We start from the raw sequence: 23,100 nt of genomic DNA, 5'->3' as shown, positions 1-23,100 counted from the left end.
ATAGCAGGCTGAAGGAGAAGCAGACTACTCCCTGCCTGAGCAGGGAGCCCAATGTGGGGCTCGATCCCAGGACTCCATGATCATGACCTGAGCTGAAGGCAGACACTTAACCAACTGAGACACTCAGAAGCCCCTTTTCTGAAAGAATTTGAAGCAAGCTAACACACTCCAGGCTCTATCACCTGAGTAGAGTAGCCCAATTTTATAACTAAAGAATTTCAAAATCCTCAAAGTGACATGATTGATAATGTCCAGGGCACATATTAATGACACATGAAATTTGCCTTTGCCATAATCACTGCTCATCTTCCTTCCTATAGTTAAAGAGGGAGATGGGAGACTATGACAAGAAAGTAAAATAAAACAAGTTTGGATTTGTCACAGAATGTGGAATAAGGCACTAGAGGGTCAGGAGATCCAATCTCCCTGACAGAGGAGCATGCTTAAGGGGGAAGACGGGGCCAATGTCTCAGAACCCGAGACCATTAGTGCAGAGAGGAGTGGACCCCAGCAGCCCTGTGCTTTTCCCCTCCACGCATCACCACTGGCTCCAACAGTCTCTTACTAGGAGGCTCTCCTCCCAACTCCCTGAGAGAAGCCAATTTTTGATAGAAGAAAGTGCTTTGCAAGCAACATGTCTTCACTCACTTTTAAAGTACCTCAAGAAATTAATATCCACTTGACACACTCATGACACACGTGTATGACACAACGCTGTGTTCCATATGAATCAGGGAACCGAGAAGAAAGCAAAGACCTATGCATGTGAACACTGGTGGTTGAGTCTGGGAAAGAAAGCCGTTGTTCAACCGAACCCGGACCAACAGAAAACTATGGATGCAGGTGACCTCGCAGCGCACCAAGTCCCACACCTCCCCAGCAGCAGGGGTGGAAGAGAGCGCCGTCTCCTCACCGGGCTTCAGAAACGCAGTTCCGTTGGGTTAGAACGCCACAAACATGAGCATCCTTATTACAATCCATCTTTGGAAAACAGACTATTTTGAAGGAAAACAAATCCAAATTGAAACTGTGTGGTTTCCAGAGCAATTTATTCATTAAAATCTATTCAATATGCCATCAACAGTTCTCCTGTGTGTATTGTGCTGATAAATAGACACTGAGAGGATTTAACAAGTTCGTCGTTTAATAAGTCTGAATTCATTTTCACCACATGGTATTGTACACGGTCATCTGTTGAAACAGATTTCTTTTTAACAGATCTTAGTTTAAAAAAGTCATAGATACTGTGAGTTCTGTATAAACTGGTGGATATTTAGTTAGTTCCTTTGTTTTGACTTATAAGCCTCAACTTCACCGCAGAATAAAGAATGTAGGCCAAAGAAAGCATAATCGGTCACTCGTATAGAACAGTATTGTTTCTATAATTTGAAGCTTTCTGAATGGACGGGTTCAGGCCTGATGTAACTGTAAAAAGATTACTTAATGAATAGACTATATGGAAATTGTACAAAATGTTATTAACTTTAATCATTAATAGCTTAAACAGCACTATGTTAACTAACTGCTATTCAAAACCAAAAACCTGTTCTTGAATCCCCAAGAAGGTGGCAGGCGTACACGACCATGCCGCCTTGTACTTAGGGGTGTGTCAATACATATTTCAACAGAAACTTTGGCTTTAGGAAAGAGTCACAAACATTTAAAATAATGGCTTTAATCGTCATTTTCAGTATACGGTAGGGGAAAGTGTGCTTTAATTAAATATACATCATACCAGTGATGCTGGCAAGGTTGAGTTAATCCTAATGTTGATAGCTATAAAAACTAGTTTGTACATGACAAGACAATGAGAAAAAAGCAATCCCTTTGAAACAAAATTTAAAAAAAAAAATATGTTCACAGTGGTCTGTATCAACAGTATGCATTTTATGACAATAACATGTACAGATTGAGCACCCTAGGGCTCTCTTTATATCCTAAAGAAAACGAGCATTTACATTATTCATGGGCTGAACTGAATTTTAAAAAGATCAATTGTACACTTACCCCTTAGACAGGATAAACTGTTCTGGGGTGTACAGCTTTAACACCATCATTAAAGTTGTTTGCAAAAGGAATACAGAGTTAAAAAAAAAAACAAAAAAACATTTTTTCTTGGGAATGGAGAGTCTTTCATTTGCTGTTATAACTCAGCAAATGTCATTCATTAACTCAAAAAATGGAAGGGGGGGCCCCCACAAACACACTATTTGAGCAAGCTGACCAATACACATTACAGTTTTAAAAATGAAGGTTATATACTCTATGTTACAAGTCCCAACTAGGCAGTGTCAAAATGACATCTATTTCTTTGCTTGCTTTGTGATCATACCCCTTGGAGGTGTTACAGGTCTCGTGGCATTCGGCTTCTTTTTCTCTGCAGGCTTTAAAATCTGCAAAGATTCAAAGGTAAATCCATTTTAGGAAATATTCTTGACCCCAAATCTTAAGATTTCTTAAATCTCACTCAAATCTTTTGCTCAGAAAGGTTTCTGACCATTTAAAACTGACCCAACAACTCTGAAAGGCCCACTACCATATTAACATAAACATGTTAATAGTTAATATGTAAACATTTTGATAATAAATGCTATGATGAACAGATGAAATACAGGGACGAACTATTTTGCCTCTGGATAAAATGACAATTTTCTGAAGTCAGATCCTGTAGCATCTCCAGGCTATTCCCTCCAGCATGGGGGTGGAGAGCTCCCTACACCCTCACCCTCCTCCCTCAAACCCACAGGGGGCCCTCTCATAATCTCGGGGAGCTGCAAATTCTCCCCAATAGTTGGTGAAACATTTAAGTGATGACTGCCACTTGACCTCAGTGGCTTTATTTATGATTATGACTGGGCTAGCTTAAAACTGTCTAAGTTTAATTGTAGTCAGAGAGTGAGAAAAAGACCCAGACAGGCTTTAAGTATAAATGATACTTCTATGCCAAGTGAAGGCCAAATGATGTCCTGGTGAATCAGTCTTATGGAAATTAAAGAAAAGTGGTGGGAGAAGGGAACAATCACACAGCACATCTGGCACATGGCAGTCCGTTCTATTCTCACATATAAGTGGGGATTTAATTTTAGCTGAACATTACACTGACATAAGTTTTAGATTTATAGTAAAGAACTATAAGCATGAGGAGCCAACTGTTTTTTTTACCCCATTCAAATAATGTAAAAACAGTTAAATTCAACATGGCAGGAAAAGCCTACAATTTTTTCCCCCTTAAAAGGGGTTCACTGATTGCTGAATTAGGACAAACACTTTCATGGGAGAATAAAAACATAAATGGAACAGTAGGCAGGAAACAGCCATTTTTTAAAAAAAGTAAAATTCAGACATAATAGCAAGAAAACAATGTTGAAAGCATCCTCTACCTGAAAAGAACACATCAGAGTTTCGTCCACACTCATCATGGCACCTGCATTGTCAAACTCTCCACAATAATTGGGTGCAGAAAACAGAGTGACCAACTGCCTCTTTGCAAAAAATTCATATCCATCTTCAACCACCTTGGAGAGAAAATGTTTTTAGTGTAAGTAGGTATAAATTGCAGGTGAGTAAAACCACTTTTCAGTTTCCCATTGAGCCTGATCTCCTACAGGTCATCTGCAGAGACATTTTGTAGAATAAGCAATACCTACCCACTAAAATCAACAAGGAGAATCTGTGCTTACACACATGCTCTTAAGTGTACATGTAAAATTCAAAATCAATACCTGGTGGGCTCTACATATAAGATCCAAATCATGCTTATGGAGAAATTTTGCAACCACTTCTGCACCAAATGTGAAGGACACTCCTCTGTCATTTTCACCCCAGCCTAAGACATCTTTATCGGGGTCAGACCACAAAAGATCACAAAGAAGACCTTGATCTGGTACATCGGTTGGTCGCATAATTCGCCGAATCTGCTCCATAGATTGAAGATCTGGTGATAAACCTATCACATGAAAAAAAATTGGAAGAAAATAGAACTTCACTTTAACAGTTCCATCTGCTTAGAGAGACTAAATGACGCTAACATGGAAGGCTTAAATTAAATCTATGGCTATGATTTTTTTTTTTAAATGGCTATGTTTTTTTATTTAGTTTTGGTTAAAAACAAAAAAACAAAACAAAACACCAAAAACCCCAACTGAAAAAGCACTGAATTTATTATAAGCACCAATCTGTCAGGCATAGTATGTCTAAAAGGTATTTGGAATCCGCTACCTCAACATAGAGAGCCCTATAAAATTAATTATAGACAACTACTCCTCAACTCCTTTGATGATAATAATGAACAATGTACATTCTAGATTTTATTATTGACCATTTGTAACGACTGAGTGTAGAGGGTGCAGATGCTCAGGTGTGATGCAGCTTTCCAGGAAACCTGTGCTGTCCAAGGACCATCAAATCTATCAGACCAGCTGAGATGTAGTTGACTTTCATCTGAGTTTAAAATCACATGCCCAGGAGCATCTCACTGGCTCGGTGGGTAGAGCATGTAACTCCTGACCTTGGGGTTGTAAGTTCAAGCCCCATGTTGGGGGTAGAGTTTACTTAAAAAAAAAAAAAAAAAAAAAAAAGCCCCACACCAAAAAACAAAAACAAAACAAAACGAAACAAACAAACAAACAAAAAAACAAAAACAAAAAAAACAAACCCCACACCAAAAACAGAAACAAAAAACTAAAAAATTAAAAAAAAAAAAAAATCATTTGCCCAGCTCTACCAAATCCATCTGAAGTATATGAGGGCAGGGATAATGGCTTTATTAAAATACCTTGTATTGGCTCTTCCACAGTTGTCTAACTTCTGACCACGGGTGAAAAGAAATCCTTTTCATAATTACTATTTTAATTATGTTATATAAAGCACAATCATGGAGAAAAATAAAATGGCTTTTAAAATCCAAGTCAGAAAAATTTCTAAAAGGAGAGGATCAAAAACAGACCAAGGAAAGTCTACTCACATTTTCAGTATTCTGGAGGATTTATGATACAGCATAGTAATCACTCTTCATTGTATACTTAAAAAACACTTTCTGCTCTATTTTCAAGTCAAACTGTTACAGAGCCTAGAATTCCCTGTAACAAATCAATTCCTTACTTCTGATTTCTATCCAAATGATCCTGGTTGCGCCAGAGTGGACCCATGGTAAACACATCAATAAAGGAGAGTCACCGGACAGAGAAGTCATCCCAATGACAACTCAAATGTCAAAGTGTACCCCCTTCAGAAGGGAACAAAATCTATTTGCAACTAAAATTAGCCCACATACCTCCATGACAGCAGAATATCTTCTCATCCACGATGGCTGCTATCGGTAAACAGTTAAAGCAGTCTGTGAAAGTTTTCCATAGTTTAATGTTATATCTTCTTTTACCTGTGAAAATTTTAGGATGGTTAAAATAAGAGACTGGTGTTCTACAGGTTCACTGTCTCAGGACAATTTCTCCCAAAGTAAGATGCTAATTACTTTTTAAGTAAACAAGAGCTATGATTTATTAAAAATTCCCTGGAGGAGGGGCGCCTGGGTGGCTCAGTGGGTTAAAGCCTCTGCCTTCGGCTCAGGTCATGATCCCAGGGTCCTGGGATCGAGCCCCACCTCGGGCTCTCTGCTCCGCGGGGAGCCTGCTTCCTTCTCTCTCTCTCTGACTGCCTCTCTGCGTACTTGTGATCTCTGTCAAATAAATAAATAAAATCTTAAAAAAAAAAAAAAATTCCCTGGAGGATAGGTTTAGCAGAACTAGATATACTTTAAAATCCCACAGAAGTTTGAAATCAGAATCCCAGTTGTAATGATTAAGGATTATCATTAACCCTCAATAATAATTTGGCAGCTCTGACTGTTTGGAATCTAGCCGGTTTTGTCCCAATTCCAATCTCAACCCAGAGGCAATTATGAACAGCTTACACATGTGCCATTACCATCTTCTTTCTGAGGAAGCTTCTGAGAGTTAACACCCATCCCATCTACCACTATCATTAAGAGCTTACTGGTACCAGGTAACTCCCAGCCCTACAGACTCGAGTTAGCAGGCATAATAAACAAATAGAGGGGAATACAGACTCCTTACTGTAGGTGCTCCAGGATAACTATTTCTAACACTCCAGAAAGGCTCAGAACGTCCCCCCCCGCGCCCCGCCGAAACAATGTTATAGGGTGATTATATTCCCCCCACCAGCACCTGTATGTCATGCATTCTGGAGTCACAGTGTGATTTGGACATAAGCACAACTTTAGGGCACTGTTCCTGCAAGCAAATTATGTTCTGAGTTAAAAACCTACTTATAAATTCTGGAAGCACAAATGTCTGAATTGGGTTGAGAATGGCCCAGTTGTGAGGTGCCTTGTCTCCTGTACCTCCATACCAGAAAACCCAAAGATCAAAGCACAATCTTCATTCCTAAAGCCAAGTCTGTCCTTCGTCTCCTCTCCTTTCTTATTCTAGGGACATCTACAGGTTTAAAGCTGAATATTTTTGGAAAGTTAGAGTGGCCCAAGTAGCAGGTCCCCGAACCACACCTTCCACTCCACTGTAAAGTCAGTCAGGTATGGAATTCAGCACAGGGTTTGGAACGTAATACAAATTCAACAAATACTTGACTTCTCCCTTTGCACAGGACTATCGTCTTTCCTCCTAATAGTCTGTTGTTCTACGACGGTGTAACTCTCACCACGGTTCACCCTGTTTTATATTTCTTTGGAGGACACTAATTCCCTATCCCTGATCTTCCTTCACTGGAGGGTTCTGGAAGCCAAACAGAAATCCTCTCTACAAAAGGCTGAAAGGGAACCTTTTACTTAAAAAGTAAAATAACAGAAGAACAAGGCTGGGCTGGTCCTAACCTCCATTCATAAAAGTGATTTGGTTCTGTCTCCTATTTTCTACTGAAGTCTATCTCTGAATGACCGACCAATGGCTCACTTGGATTTTTCCTTTGTCCACGGGCTGCATTTGCCAGTGCCGACGAAGCCTCTTCCTTCTTGAAGTCTGCTCTGCTCCCCGTTTCTTTATTCATGCAACACACTCCAGCTTGTCTTGCAGACTCCCTTGCTATCTCCGCTGGCTCCTTCAACAGAAATTAGGATTCTTCCTCCTGTTGCCTCTGAGAATCTTAAATCCTAGGACCCTTTCTGTCCTCTGTATCTCCTCCCTAAGGCCACTCCAGACCAGTAGGAACATCTGGCTCCAGAAAGGTTTAGCCTGGATAACTGCCAGGTCTCTTCGAGCTTCCAAATCCAGGGATTCTGAGCCAGAACCCCTAAGGCAGTTTCCTATTACTACAGATCAGACAGCTCTGGTATCAGAAAAGGATAACACACATTCGCATTTTATCTAACAACGTACACCAGCTTTTCCAGGACTGCTCTCCTTACAAAAAAATTGGGGTGGGGGTCGGAGGGAGAAACAGTAGCACATAAGAGGGCTTGTTGTACTTGTGAAAGAAGCCTATCACTTAAAGCAGTGGTTTTAAACTATTCCATGAAAGTCTGCATTTTAATAAAGCCTTTCACTGTAACTTGAAAACTTTAATAAAATTATCATCAGTTTTTTTAAAAGTCTGCAAACCATCAATCAAAAGCCACCTATGTCAAGGACACTTTTCTGCTCACAAGTAGACTGGATGGCAAGTTATACCTGCCTGATGGGGGGTGAGGGGAGCTTGAGCACAAGGTTAATCGGTAAGTCTTGAGAACCAAACAAGAATCGACCAATGCTGACCATTTAAAATAATTTTTAAAGTCTTCGGCATTAAATAGAAGCTGAAAACAATGTCGCTAATATCCTCACATTTGGATATATGTCACACAAAGAGATTATCTGGAATTGAACTTCATCAATGAAAACATCAAAGTACTTGCTGAACAGCATACAAAAAGAAACTTTCCTTAACCTGTTCTAAAAAGTATTAGTTGTAACAAATAACCAAAACACAACTGATAAAACTTGCTACCTCTCATCTCACTATCTTAGGAATAAGCTCTACTAGTATTTCTTTCATTGTCAAAATTGAATCTTTCTTGGGGCGTCTGGCTGGCTCAGTTGGTAGAATATCTCGGGGTGGGGAGTTCAATCCCCACGTTGTGTGTAGGGATTACTTAAAAACAACAACCACCTTTCTGGCCACAGACTCAGTTGCCCTAGTCAGTTCAGAACCCCGAAGATTTTTCTTTGGTGATCCCTCCCCACCTCATCTTACCAGCTAGGTCTCAGGGCCTCAGACTAGGCAAACATACAATTATGGGAGAGGGTGAGAGTAGGAGAGCGAAGTCTAGAAATATCATCTTTCTAGCAGTGCACTTCTAACAAATGAGCTAGCTGCACACATCTGTGTGGAACTGAGATGGAGAAACACCACACTATCAGTTATGACTACAGTTTAGGGAAGGGACACAGTGACAATTCTTTACTGGCCTTGTTATCATCACTGGCAAATGTAGTGATTCAAATTCCTTAACGACCTCTCTCCTCCCTGTCTGAAGCCTCTCCTGGCAGAAATTAATAAGCACAAAAGGAGGATGGGGTAAGGACCCAATCCCCCCTTAAACATTTTATACTTACTGAACAACACTACAACAAAAAAAATTCCACCAAACCTGGCAATTTTTAAGGCTTTAAGAATCTTGTTTTTTGTCAATTAACAACTCAAAGTATACCTTCAACTAAACAATCCAAAATGGGTCACAGCATGTATAAAATATTACACAAATAATTTTTTTGTTTTTAATTTCGCTTTCTTCTTTTAGCACATTTTAGGATTAACTGCTGTTTGTCCTGGGTGCACATGTGCCATAAGGGGGGGAAAAAAAATCACACACAAAAAAGCAATTATTTGTATATTTCAAGATACCATTTACATGAACTAGAAAAGGCAAATCTACAGAGAAGGAAAGCAGATTAGTGCCTGCCTGGGGCTGTGGTGATAGTTATACAACTCCATAAATTTATTAAAAATCACTGAACTGTATACTTAGATTTTATGGAAAGAAACTATATCTCAATAAAGTTGTTAAAAATAAAACCATTTGGAAAGGTCCTCAGAGGTATACTAAGAATTAAGTTCAACAATGATCTTAAAGAAGCTAGCACTGTGACCACTACTTCTTAATCTAATCTAATAGTCACATCACAAAAGAATCTAGGACATTATTATACTACAGTGGCAGTGTTATTATTTTTTACCTTAAGAAAAAACTAAGGTAAGAGCAAGTTAATGAAACAGAAAACGAGAGATTATAACACTTCATCTAAATGCTCACAAATCATAACAGAAGTATATGCAGTTTATGATCAAGTATCTCAGTTTAAGTAAGTCTTCTTAGATGTAGAAAGTACTTACATTCATCATAAAATCCATAAATTCTATTGATGCTGGCACATTCATGGTTTCCTCTGAGAAGAAAAAAATTCTCGGGATATTTGATTTTGTAAGCCAGTAAGAGGCAGATAGTCTCCAATGACTGCTTCCCCCTGTCCACATAGTCCCCAAGAAACAGGTAGTTGCTTTCTGGTGGGAAACCACCATACTCGAAAAGTCGAAGCAAATCATAGTATTGCCCATGGATATCACCTAGAAGCAAATATTTAGTTATACAGTGCCCTCATACTTATTGTTCAATCCACTAACAAAGTTTTGGAGAGACATCCTTTAAACATGCATTGCATAATGGGATTGACCCCTAATAATTAGAGTTAAATTTGATGGCTAACATTAAATTCCAATCTTGTATCATGTTAGTTCAATTGAGCTTAATAACAATTTTAAGCATATACTTATGTCTAGAATCTCACACAAAGTCAACTAATTAAGAATTAATTTTGTGGAAAGGATTATTAATGCCCAGGCAGGCCTTCTTGCCAAGTAACATGGCATTCCTTTCAGGTCTGCTGACCACTATCAGATCTCCGGCAGCTCAGCCTCGGTTACTGTGTCAGCAAAACTGCTGCGTTGCTAGTGAGCCCCAGACCTGTGTGAACAAAGGTACACACACACACACACACACACACACACACACCCCCCATTCATTCAGCTCTCAATTCCTGCTAGATAATGCCAAAGAACATTTTAGTTTAAAAACATACATATAAGCTTGATCACTGTAGTAAAAAACGCTAGAATATTTAGAATTACTCAGATTATCTTCAGTTTTTATACAGATTATCTGCATCTATCCTGTAGAAACAGACTACAAAATGGTATCAAGGAAAGTCTGTTTTAAGCATAACCAGTCTCGCTTTAAGCTTAATTGTAATTCCTATGTATTCATATAGTACAGACCTTTCCTTAGCTCTGTTTGATGTCATTTCTTTCCTTTCTGCTGCGATGCTTATATTCCTTTAGTGAAATAATCTTTAGAAAATCTGAAGCACATCTAAATAAACTAAGTCCATTAGAGGTATTAATTCTAAAAGTAAAGTTATTTCAATAGTTACCGATTAACCATAAACAGCAAACGATTCTGCTGGCTAATACAAGGGCACCTGTATATTCTCAAGTCACTCAATCAATGGCATAATCAAAGGCAACTGTTCATGTGCCAAAACCTACCACATATTTTGAGTGGTGCTTCAAGTTCTAGTAGGATAGGCTGACTGAGAAAGATCTCTCGGGACTTTAAGCACAGTCCTCGAATTTCATTCTCCTGTAGCTGGACATTCTTACCAGGCTTGGACCCTCTCACTATAGGGGGAGAAAAACTCCAGTTAGTCAAATGAAGTCGAAATACAATTTAACATACAAATTAAAAATACTTGAGAAGGCGCAAGGTTTAATGAGGAGGAGGCAAAAATATAGTTTAACCGGCTTTCTGGTCGACTTTATTTTCACAACCCTTCTAAAGAATATGGTTTTAATTCCTAATTATAACTGTAAAATCTCAGGTTTTCATCAAATATTTAGTTGTATCTTCTATACTAAGTTAAGACTTGTTAGAGTATCTTGAATAAGGAGCCACATTCCGTGTATGAACACTGTTAGAAAGGTATTCGTTTGCTACTTACTGAAATCAGACTCACTGAGCACAGCCCACAGCTTCAGTTCTGTATCCAAGCCACAAAACTGGTCTTGTTCACCTACAACCTGTCCACCAGGCCATCTCTTTTTGCCTCCTGTCTTCTCCTCTCCAACCTTATAAATGAACTAGTATTTGTACAGATTTCAGAGACTGTCACATTACTGAGTTGGTTCTAAGGATTCTTGCTTTAAAATGTGAGATTAGGGGCGCCTGGGTGGCTCAGTGGGTTAAAGCCTCTGCCTTCATCTCGGGTCATGATCCCAGGGTCCTGGGATCAAGCCCCGCATCAGGCTCTCCCCTCAGGAGGGAGCCTGCTTCCTCCTCTCTCTCTGCCTACTGGTGATCTCTGTCCAAATAAATAAATAAATAAATAAACTTTTAAAATGTGAGATTGGAGAGGCACATGGGTGGCTCAATCGGTTAAGTGTCCAACTCTTGATTTCAGCTCAGGTTGTGATCTTGGGGTCGTGAGATCAAGCCCTGTGTTGGGCTCTGGGCTCAGTGAGGAGTCTGCTTGAGATCCCCTCTCTTCCTCTCCCTCTGTGCCACCCCCCTACTCCCTTGCATACACATGCTCTAAATAAATATTTTTAAACAAACAAACAAACAAATAAAGGTGAGACTGGAAAAGCTCAGAACTCTCCCTCCATCAGTGTTTTTTCTTTTTTTTTTTTTTAAAGATTTTATTTATTTGACAGAGAGAAATCACAAGTAGATGGAGAGGCAGGCAGAGAGAGAGGGAAGCAGGCTCCCTGCTGAGCAGAGAGCCGGTTGCGGGACTCGATCCCAGGACCCTGAGATCATGACCTGAGCCTAAGGCAGCGGCTTAACCCACTGAGCCACCCAGGCGCCCCTCCATCAGTGTTTTTCAAAGGATGATTGGTATTTCCTCAAGAGTTCTATGAAAAAATTTACGTGTTGTTTGTATTTCACTGAAACACTTTAGGCTCATTGTACATATTTTGCTGCGCAATCTCTGGGACTGCATCTGTGAATACAATTATGCCCTTACGGGGCAACGAATATCAGAGATGCTGTAAAGAAGGCTTCCTAGTAATCTGAACTGATACAAAACAAGAAAAGAAAAGGGAGAAAGAAGTATTGGTACAGCACTGTGTGTTGCCCACATCTGAGCACCCTTGAGTTCTACTCACTATCAAAGTAAAGCACTCCAGCCCTGTAAGAGTTCATTTATCAGCAGGTAGGCAGGAAATGAAATTTTCTGTTTTGATTCCAGTTATAGCAGATTAGACAGTCCTTAAGTACAGATTAAAGAGCACTGAATTGCTAATTTTACCTTAACCTTACAGTTATGAAGTGGCCTGCTTGCTGGTAAGGTATGGTTAAATACAGGGACTGATTCTTCTCAACTTGCAGTCTTAATACTTGTTTTGTACAAAAGATTTATGAAAGCAGTCTATGAATTAGAACTGAACCAAAATCACAGGACCAGACTAAATACAGACTGTTTGGTTATAGCCTTCTACCATTAAACCCAATATAAAGTGATTTAGTTTTAGCAAAACCACAATATCCATCAGATTAAATTATTGTTGCGAATTTAAATTTTATCAGTTTTGGAGACTTTGTACTCAACTTACAAAGTCATTCAGCCTGATAAGTGAATAAAAACAGTTAAGTTTAACTGGTTTGTATCTAGCTTTGTTCTTTAAGAATTTAATGTTAGAGTGTCCAAAATTACAGGTAAAAAATCTGATGCCTGTTGAGAAATTTTTTCCATAAAAAATGGCTGAGAGGGGCGCCTGGGTGGCTCAGTGGGTTAAGCCTCTGCCTTCGGCTCAGGTCATGGTCTCAGGGTCCTGGGATTGAGCCCCGCATCGGGCTCTCTGCTCAGCGGGGAGCCTGCTTCCCTTCCTCTCTCTCTGCCTGCCTCTCTGCTAGTTTGGAATCTGTCAAATGAATAAATAAAATCTTAAAAAAAAAAATGGCTGAGAAATACTCTCTGACAAATACTGTCCTAGGCAAAGCCATCCTTCAGTCTGAATAGCCACTGAATCCCTGAGTTCTCTTGGAGAACAAGTTCTGAACAGAAACCCAACACCGTGTAGAGAGGGTTTTGCTTTTTCAATGAAAGACAGTACATAAGAAAAGATGACAAGAGGGAAGGGCCAAACTCTTGAAGCACACAATGAAGAGAAAATGCTGAGAGCAGTGAACTACAGCCTTAAGTTTCTTTACTGGTTCTATAGCCTTGAACAAATTACTACTTTGGACCCCAAAATATGTAACTGAAGTACACCAATACCAGTCTCCTTCTGATCAAAATATTATGAAATGAGAAGTAATGAAGAGGAAAGGGCAGTAATGATAATTTGAGGGAAGATATGAAACAGACACATCTATAATACTATAGCAATTGAGCAATGAAAAATGGTTTTTCCAGAACCACAATAATTTTCTCTCCTGACACACACAGTAGGGTACTCAAGAAACACTCCTGATGGAAAGACGGTGGGATTCCTGCTTCACTGGCCAGAAAACCCCAATCATTAGCAATTATACCACAAGTCAGCCAGAAGCTTGGGCAGACTGCCCAGCAGGAAACTTTTATTTTTGGCTAGGAAGGGACTCCTAGAAGGTTCTGGTTTTCAACCTCAATCTTTTTCAGCAGAGCCGCACACTTGTGAATGAATGGTCCACTTTAAGTCTTTCAAGAGTGTGTAATAATTATTCCACACCTGTATGGAATGAAGGCTGTACTGTTAATGTAAATGCTACCATTAAATCAATGCCACCAGATTAAGTTAATGTTGCTAATATAAATTTTACTGCTTTTGGAGGGTTTCCCACTACCACCTTTAAACATAGTTTATGATAGCTTCCTTACTCTGTTTTCCTGTTTGTCCTCTGAGTGGAGTATACAGATTAAGTAAAAAGCAATACTGCTAACAATCTAAAAAATTTTTTTAAAAATATTTATTTGACAGACAGAGATCACAAGTAGGCAGAAAGGCAGGCAGAGAGAGAGAGAGAGAGAGAGGGAAGCAGGCTCCCTGCTGAACAGAGAGCCTGATGCAGGGCTCGATCCCAGCACCCTGAGATCATGACCCAAGCTGAAGGCAGTGGCTTAACCCACTGAGCCACGCAGGCGCCCCTAGAAATTATTCTTAATGTGCAATAAGGATTAAATGCAGTTTTTCCAGAACAAATCAAGATTTTCTACCTGGAGAACAGTGCTCATTAAAAACAACATGGTCCCAAAGCATCTTAAATTCCCTACAATTAGCTCAATCAATAAGATTATGAAAATAGAACTCTGCGAAAACTATCATCTACCAACTGGCAAATACCTGCTCACCTTTCAAGACTGCTTATACATTACTACCTTGCCCTGGAGAGCCTCTCCTTTCCACCTCCTCTCCTCTCTTAAGCCTGTTTATGCTTTCTGAAATGCTCTCACAACACTTGGCTACCACTCAACACACATCATACTTTGTACCGTAAATGCCATCTTGCTTCCACCTATTCATCTGAACACTCTGGTAGGCTGTAAACCCCAAGACCACAGGACTGGCTCTGCAGTGTACATGCCTATGGCTAGACGTGGCAGGGGCTCAAACTGCTGTGTGAACGAAATGTGGATAAATCTCTTGTGTATTGATGACATGTGGTATTAGAATTAAACATGCATTCCAGACTACATGCTTTTGATTAGCAAAAAACCTGTTGTCTCTGCTTTAAAATTAAAAAATAACAGTGTAATTTTCCTATCCGCCTTTAACAGAACATTTTTCTAGTTGCAAAAATTTAGGATTACTCTTAAATTTCATATTGAAGATGACCTAACAATTAAAAGATAAAGATTTCAAAATGGGTATTAGCAGTTCAAATAAACACTAGATATTCCTTTAAAATAGCCATACTGGCCACTAGTGCATAAATCTACTTCACTATTTTCAATGTCCAGCAAATAACCACTCACTAGTAGCTGCAACTAACATTTACCAAGCACTTACCACGTGCTGGCCACCATACTAGCACACTTTACATTGCCCCTGAATCCTCACAAAAATCCTACGAAGTTATGCTCTGTCACTTCTGTTACAGTCTGGGTGGGATGGGAGAGATTCAGTGACTTGGTCCAAGGTCACAGAGCTTATAACGACACCAGGCCCCTATGAACTCTAGGTCTGGTGGTGCTGCTACCATACTACTCCCCTCCCAACTGAGGATTTGTTCGTCTTTAACTTCCAAACCACGGAGTTTTCACAGGACAAACTACCAAAACCCTAATATATGGTGGTCACTGTTTCCTAAGAAAATTATGAGACAGGATATAAAATCATTAAGCATCCTTACAACTGAGAAGTATTAAATCAGAACGAATTTAGGCAATCTGTTTGTTAAGACTATCAATACTTACTAACCACGCTTCAAACACTCAAGAGAATAGTTGCAGAGTATCTACTATGTGCCAGACCCTCTGATGGATGCTGGGGATACCCTGGTAAACAGGATGGACAAGAACCTTGTCCTTTCTCTTGTGGAGGACAGAGAAAACAAGACTTGTAACTGCAGCTCATTAGAAAGGCTATGACTAGAACTATCCCTTCATAAAGATTATAAAACTAAAAGTTCACCGTAAGGATATTATCTTCAGTATCATTAAAAAGACAAAGGTTTTTTAAAAATAAAAACCTCTCTATTTTAAATAAAAACCTCTCTAATTACAAACAGTGCAGCTCTACTTAATAAACATCAACCAATACTTACCTTGAGGTTTAAAGCCCTTACTGTGCTGTGTATGCAATGGGAGAAACATGCACAAAAACAAGACCCTTGGTAGGAAATTCAAGAGCTGTCATGTTACCTTCCTAAGTAGCTATGGTAGTTCAAATAGTAAACAGCAAATTATTTCAACAATCGCCAAAGGAATCCAAAATATTCCAACAAATAAGAATTTCATTTTCCAGATGGGAGTGTTTCTTACAAACCCAGATGCTAGGCATTGCGTGGAAATCAGCAGGCATCGCAAACATGTGTGGGTTAGTGATCAATACATTAATATACCAATTTAGATCTTAAACTTATGACTTTTGAGTAAAAACCTTTATCTGGCTAGAAAGATTCAGAAAACTGCATTATGGCTGTTAACAGCAAGGATGGTCTATAGAAACCTATCTATCTATCTGGAAAATCACTAAAATGAGTGTATGATAAAAACTTCCATGCAATTGTATCAAAACCAAACTGACAAAAACTTGAAAGAGTAAAAGAATGTAATCGGTGATTATTTGCAATGACAGCTTTTTCTCACAAGCAACACTAAGTTTTCTGACAGCCTGGCTGCAAGCAAAGCAGAAATGAAAACCATGCAAGGGAATTTAAGACTACTTTGGGATTATCTAGGAGTAATAAAAAAGTATTCTTCTTGCTCTTTAATTAAAAGTCCCTTAATTGTTGAAAGTAAGTCTAATTAAAAGAAACAGCATACACAAAGAGAGCACCTAAGGATGGCATAACCAGCATAAAAATAAACTGCCGCAGATTTTGCTTTTTAAGATAATCTTTAATTAAAGTTGGTGGTAATCCTAAAACTACTGCACATTATATTCATTTCAGCGACAGAGTATCAGTAACCTCACACTACACGATAGATTTAGGAAAGGAAGACCTCAAACCAAGACGAAAACAGCAAATATGTGCAACATATTCCCCACAAACAACTACACAAAATAGAAACCACAAAAATGTTATCAAGAATCATTTGGCTGCATCGCAGTCACCAGCAGGAAGACTTGCTACTTTTAGACTACCTGAATTGTTTCTGCACCACACAGGCCCTCCATCTTGATTTTCTTAACTGACTGCTACTGTTATACTTTGTGCATTTCTTTTTTTTTTTTTGCCTACACAGCTTTATTGTTAAACTTTCTCGAACTTCACAATTTAAATGCAAGTCAAGATCATGAAAGTCTCTTCTTTTTTTTTTTTTTTTAAAGATGTTATTTTATTTATTTGTCATAGAGAGAGAAGCAAGAGCAAGCATAGGCAGACAGAGTGGCAGGCAGAGGCAGAGGGAGAAGCAGGCTCCCCGCCAAGCAAGGAGCCCGATGCGGGACTCGATCCCAGGACGCTGGGATCATGACCCGAGCTGAAGGCAGCCGCTTAACCAACTGCGCCACCCAGGCGTCCCATGAAAGTCTCTTCTCAAAACTACATTGTTTTAGTAAATCCAAAAATCCACAAAATGACAAATTACAAGCTGAACAGTCAAAAAAAGGCGGGGAGGGGGAGGGGGGGGGGAAGGGAGACCTGGCACTTTTTACAAGGTATACAACTGCACTAAGATTTTATAACAGGAGTGGCATTTTTGTGTCTTAAAACTATCTTCTCAAGTATAGTATGCTACAGAAAAAAGAAACTTAAACGAGAGAGGTATGGAATGAATCATAAATATACCTGATGATAAAGAAAATCAGAATGCTCAGACACAACCACAGCCAGCCCTACTGTGCGCGGACAGGCCAGTCACCTGACACTATATACACTTCCAGTCATTTGTTCCAAACTTAATGGTAAAAGAGGTGAACTCTGGAACTGATTAAGAACAGATCGAACTCATTTTTGCCTTGAATTTGAGAAGTTCTAATGGCATGACTATTCCCCTATATTAGAAACAGCCACCAATCCTAAGTACTGCATCCACATATCAGGGACTTTCCTGCAATAAATGTTTTGTGTTTTTAACTTAGACTATCAGGAGGAAAAAACATTTTTTTCCAACCCCATGATCTGAATAGGGTTTTAGGTAAAGAATCAGGGTCCACCAAAGAGAACAAGAAATCTGTACAAGCCTTAAAGCTTCAAGGACATAAAAACCCTCTGCATTTATATCCCACCCTTTTTAATACAGGTTACTTAGTTTTAGATGACCTATACTATGGCCCATAAATGTTCACTTTTAACAGGCCTCCTGACCTAACTCACTTATTACTTCTCTCCTGTTAAGTTATGTGCATCACGCATGTTTCCTGTTCAGTTCCAACTAACTGCTACAACAGTTACATACTAATGCTACAACAGTACATACTTTGGACATTAAGAGGTGATACCAATTTTCTTAAGACAAATACTCAAGATATAGCTGGAAAACACTACTGCTCTCAAAGTATCTTGAGTTTTCCACACCTAATGTGAAACCAGTTTATTGAAAGATGTTTATCTTTTCAATCTAACAACCCATTTTGATAAAATACCACTAATTAGACTTGAGGTCTGACCCTGTATTTTATGAGTAATTTACATTTTCATAAGGCTTAATACCAATGACACCCACTCTGGGTGCCAGCAAACCCTAGAGAAGTGGAGACACTGGAAGTTTAAGATGCATAATCAAGACCTGTTAGGTAAATCATCTGTTCTTACATGCCTGGAAACAGGGGTCTGATCCTAAATCTTAATAATTCATCTCAGAATTCCATAAGCTCCAAAAATATGAAAAATTTTCCTTATTCATCTTGAATAAGACTTCCAGTTTTAAAGCAATTCACATCAGAATATTGTCTCCTTCACATTTCCATCTTTAAGGTCTTCTAATTGCCATGACTGTAAATGAAGTGGAACCGCCAAGCTGGTATAACCGTCATCAACCACTGCCCAGCTTCAGGATCTGTAATCCTCACCTACCTCAAGTAAACTCACTTGCACAGGCACATAATCTGCAGAACAGGTCAAAGATTACAGGACCGCAATATCAAAGACCTAAAACAATCTCACCGACCAACCTCTACCTTTACCTTTGAAAACGGATTACTAATGCGCAGCCCAGCACCGCCTCCATTTCACCCGCGAGGGAGAAGGGAAGGCTGGCCTCCGCTCTGGTGGCTCACATTCCCTCAAGCACTTCGGGACACACGCCATCCTGTTAGATTTCACTGATGCCTCCTGCTACTGACAAACACGGGGGCACTCTGGGTACAAGGAGAGTAATCCTTTCCACGCTGTGGTTGCAGATCATGTCTCCAAGAGATCCTTCCTCTCCCACCTTATGGGAGAGGATGAGGATGAGGCCTACTACTGACATGCTGCAAGGGGAGGGAAGGACAATGGGTCTCTCAAAACAGACTTCTTGTAAATTAGGGAATTAGTAACACAAGCTTTGATATTACTGTCTTTATCAACAAAACACCCTATAATTGTTTCCAAGAAAAGCCTCCAACTGCTAAATTATCTGACCAATTAAAAAATAGTAATTGCAGAGGTCTCATTAGAAGATTACTTTGTTTTCTTTGATCAAAATTTAAAGAACTTTTTTTTGTCCTTTGTATGATCCTCAAGACCAGGCACTACTGCCTTTATAAACACGTCTCATATTACATCAAAAAGCTAAATACATGGGCCACTTAATTTTATAGTTTCAGAGTATCTGAACACTCCCTACTTTCAGATGAACTCTTACACATCAGAGGATTTAAGTACTAGATGTGTTCTGAGGGCCAAGGAAGAAGTCCTATTTAAATCACTTAAATAGGACAATTATGCAGAGCCTGACAAGGTCTTAGTTTGACAATCATCATCTTCAGACCACGGATGCTTTTTTTGCAAATCTGGATGTGAAGTAAGTTATACCACCTGCTACGTAAGGAAAGTACTGGCCATCTCCGCTCCCCAAACTAGTCACTTACAAAGTAAAACTCTGCCCTCTCACTTTTCTCCAACATGGGGACTATCAGACCAAATCAACAGCTGGCTTATTTTCTCTCTAAATCTACCAAGTTTTACTGTACAGTTAGTTATTCAAATTATTGAATGTTAAACTAAGGAGTTTCAAGTTTTATCATTAGCAAGGCAGAGCCTAAAAAAGCTTCCAAGGTAGGTCACCTAAGTGATGCCTCACTTACGGAAAAACTACTTAAAATTTATACTAGAAAACAACTGCAAAGCTGTAGTCCAAAGCAACATGATGGTTTTCTTAAAGACCTCACTTTGACTTGCCTATTTAGTACTATTACCGAGCCATTTCTCAACTAAACTTCAGTCCTAAAATGACAATTCTGAACATACAAATAAGGTCACAAAGCTCATATACCATATTCAGATATACTTACATCTTAATTAAAATTCTAAGGGAAAGGACACGAGGGTGGCTCAGTAAGTTAAGAGTCCACCTTCAGCTCGGGTCATGATCCCAGGGTCCTGGGATAGAGCCCCACCCGCATCAGGCATCAGACAACAGGCACCCTGCTCTGTGGGAAGCCTGTTTCTCCCTCTTCCACTCTCCCTGCTTGTGTTCCCTCTCTCACCATTGGTCAAATAAATTAAAAAACAAAACAAAACAAAACAAAAACAACTTAGGAAAAAAGGTTTTGGGGACAGTACAAAAAAAATAAATCAGAAAATTTATTATCAACATTTTCTAACATGGATGTGTATGCACGCACGCCTGTGTTTAATCTGTATCCTCAATGGATCATCTTCAACCGTTCCTCTGCCAAATTAACACTGGTAAGAAAAAAGCAAATCTGAAGTATACAGTGTTGTGCAATTAGCCCATTCCAGAGACACTAAAATGCAATGCTTTATTAATTTCAATTAAAAAATGGTAAAATAAAAAAATCTGGTTTTCAGTGCAACATAACATGTAAAGAGGAACTATTAAGAAACAATCTCATTTTAGATGATCCAAGTTTATCACGGTAAATTTCTTAGCATGATTGAAAAACTAAGACTAAATGAACAAATCTGTTATGTGAATAGTTATAAGCAACAAAGGTCTTAACAAGACTTAAGTGGTTTTAAAGTTCTGATTCTAATCAATTCCAATTTTTTGTTTCCTCAGTGAAAGAAAGCCCAGCTAATTTGCCTATACATAACCCTGTATAGATACGTAAAAGTTAAAGGCTTAAAATGAAAATATTTAATGAAAAGATCCTTTCTTACTGCAAACTGTTTTAATCGGTTTCTGGCTGTCTGTGGCCTCACAGAAATCAAAGGACTGTATTAACTATCATGAAAATATATGAAAAATATAGTTCTTATAATAAATGCCAAGTCCTGAATGAGTGACAAGGTTTTCACCCACAAATGCCGCCGACATCTCAAGAGCATTTCAGGGGACTTTATAGACATATTTCTTTTAAGAAAATATAAAAGTAAAAAAAAAATCCAAGATGGATTAAGATATTTTCAGATATTTCATTTTTATGACTTAATTTAAAAGATCTGCAAATTCTAGTACCAGAGCTGCCCCAAGTGTTCTTGCTCTGGACTCCAACTCTCAAGCACTTCCAGTACAACATTTTAGGAGCACAGTGTAAAGGCAAAAACTGGTTAAAACTCAGCCAAATCTTCATTATCCAGTGCCCAAATCAAGAGATCCGAATTCTTCCAAAATCTCAGAAAACGAGATTTAGTACACAGGCTTGGAAATTCGGGTGGGGGACGCTCACTTCAACTACCTTGTTTAAAATCCAAACTTCAACTGTATCCGCCATCAATGTGAATCGACTGTCAGGCACTTCAGGAGTCTTAGGTCAGCCAAAATTAAAGCTTTCTTTTAACCTAAGCTTAACTTCCTTCCTTCAAACATAAGAAGGGTGGCATGTAGCAAGTTCTAGCTCCCGGCTGGCTTTGAAACCTGTCACTAATGTGTGACCTTGGTCAAATGACTTAATCTCTGTCTTTGCTTCTTCTGAAAACCGGGAAAGAAAATAATAGCACCCATCTCTCAAGATTGTTGGGATAATTTATGAAATGTGTGTAAACTGCTCTAAGAATGTTTGACACACGTGAGCGCTTTAGAAACGCTGAGTATTGCTATGAATGTAATCATGAGATGAACGCAAAGCGCTTAATACGGAGCCTGGCACACTGGAAAGATAACCCAACTGTTATCATCGCTGGTTTCGTGTTAGCTGCACGTTCAGAAAAGAGCGCGGAGTCCTCTTCAAGATACGGTAACTTAAGAATTAAGAATTTGGGAAGGCAGGAGGGGATGGGTTCCCACACCCTCAGCAGATAGGAACGTTCGCCACCAAGTAACAAGAAATGGGCCATCCGACCCCAGCCCCACACAAAAAATAAGCATGATAGGAAAGAAGTCCCCAAAGCCGGTGGAACCCACAGCCCCAACAAATTGCTTTCCGAGAGGACGGGTACCAGAAAGTAAGGAACACGCCGTCCTGTAGGGCGGACTGGGGCCCCCAGCCCTCTCTCCTCCAAGGGCTGGTCCCGCTTCTGGGGAGCAAGGGGAGTACGGACCGGAAACGTGGGGGTGGGGAACGGAGTTTTCAAATCTCCGGGAAGAAGGCTGCACCTTCGAGCAATGAATGAGCGGAGCCGGCAGGGTCCGCGGGCTGGGCCAAGAGCGGGACCCCGGCCGGCCTCCCTCCGGCTGCAGCACCTGGCTCCACGAGCCAACTCGCGGGGCTCACTCCCGTCGGCGCTGCAACCAACCGGCCTCCCAACTTCCCCCCTCCCCCGCGAGCTCCGCCGACCACCCGCCTCCCCCACCGGCGCGTCAGCCGACCCCTTCACCTTCCAGCAGCCGTTGGATGATGCTGTCGATGTTGAGTTTATCTATATCCGCCATCGCCTTCCCACCGCCGGCCCTCCCGCAGCGGCGCCGCCGCCGGCTCGCGCCCGGGACTCACACCTCCTTTCCCACGCCTCGAGCACAGAGGCGGTGGTGGCGGCGGTGGCAGCAGCCGCGGCGGGTCCCCCCCAGCCGCCCCGCTCCCTGCTTCCTCCTTCTCTCCCCACTGGAACCACGAGAAGAACAAAATGGCCGCCGACTCCTTAGCCAGTCTCGGTCGGCGCACGGATGCGCGCGGGGGAGTGCAGCGGCCCGGCCGGGACTTCTTTATGGGCCAAAAGGCGCGCGGGAGGGGGCGGGACCAGAGCGAGGGGAGGGGGCGGGGCCAGAGCGCGGGAATGGGAGGAGACGGTTGAGCGTAACTGCGATCGCGCGCGGGATCCCTCCGCCAAACCGGCCGAGCAAATAGGCCCCCTGGCGGGAGCGGGAGCTGCAAAGTTGCACGCGGGAGTTAGAGATGAGGGGAAGATGCAGCTGTACGCTCGTGGGATTGCAGCCTCCGCCAGATACAGTTCATTAGGCCGGATGT

General features: G+C 40.4%; 1 protein-coding gene across 1 annotated transcript; it reads right to left on the bottom strand.

The window, feature by feature from the left end:
• Positions 1-1,032: 1,032 nt before the first annotated feature.
• Positions 1,033-22,742, bottom strand: PPP1CC (protein phosphatase 1 catalytic subunit gamma). Its single transcript, XM_044244279.1, has 8 exons — positions 22,514-22,742; positions 10,549-10,680; positions 9,340-9,570; positions 5,273-5,377; positions 3,723-3,946; positions 3,381-3,515; positions 2,333-2,393; positions 1,033-1,425 (listed from the first exon to the last, which is right to left on the bottom strand). Exons 1-8 carry the CDS (start codon positions 22,566-22,568, stop codon positions 1,355-1,357), a joined length of 1,014 nt encoding a protein of 337 aa, XP_044100214.1. The 5' UTR covers positions 22,569-22,742; the 3' UTR covers positions 1,033-1,354.
• Between the last annotated feature and the right edge of the window lie 358 nt (positions 22,743-23,100).

Source organism: Neovison vison, chromosome 3 (assembly GCF_020171115.1).
Source record: "Neovison vison isolate M4711 chromosome 3, ASM_NN_V1, whole genome shotgun sequence".
Taxonomy (NCBI): Eukaryota; Metazoa; Chordata; class Mammalia; order Carnivora; family Mustelidae; genus Neogale; species Neogale vison.
This window is presented reverse-complemented; position numbering and strand designations above follow the sequence as displayed.

Coding starts and splice junctions, on each gene's coding strand:
- PPP1CC (XM_044244279.1), bottom strand. CDS start 22,568: ATGGCGGATATAGATAAACTCAACATCGACAGCATCATCCAACGGCTG. Junction 10,681..22,513: donor CATCCAACGGCTGCTGGAAG/GTGAAGGGGTCG, acceptor CTCCCCCTATAG/TGAGAGGGTCCAAGCCTGGT. Junction 2,394..3,380: donor CTCTGATGTGTTCTTTTCAG/GTAGAGGATGCT, acceptor GAATCTTTGCAG/ATTTTAAAGCCTGCAGAGAA.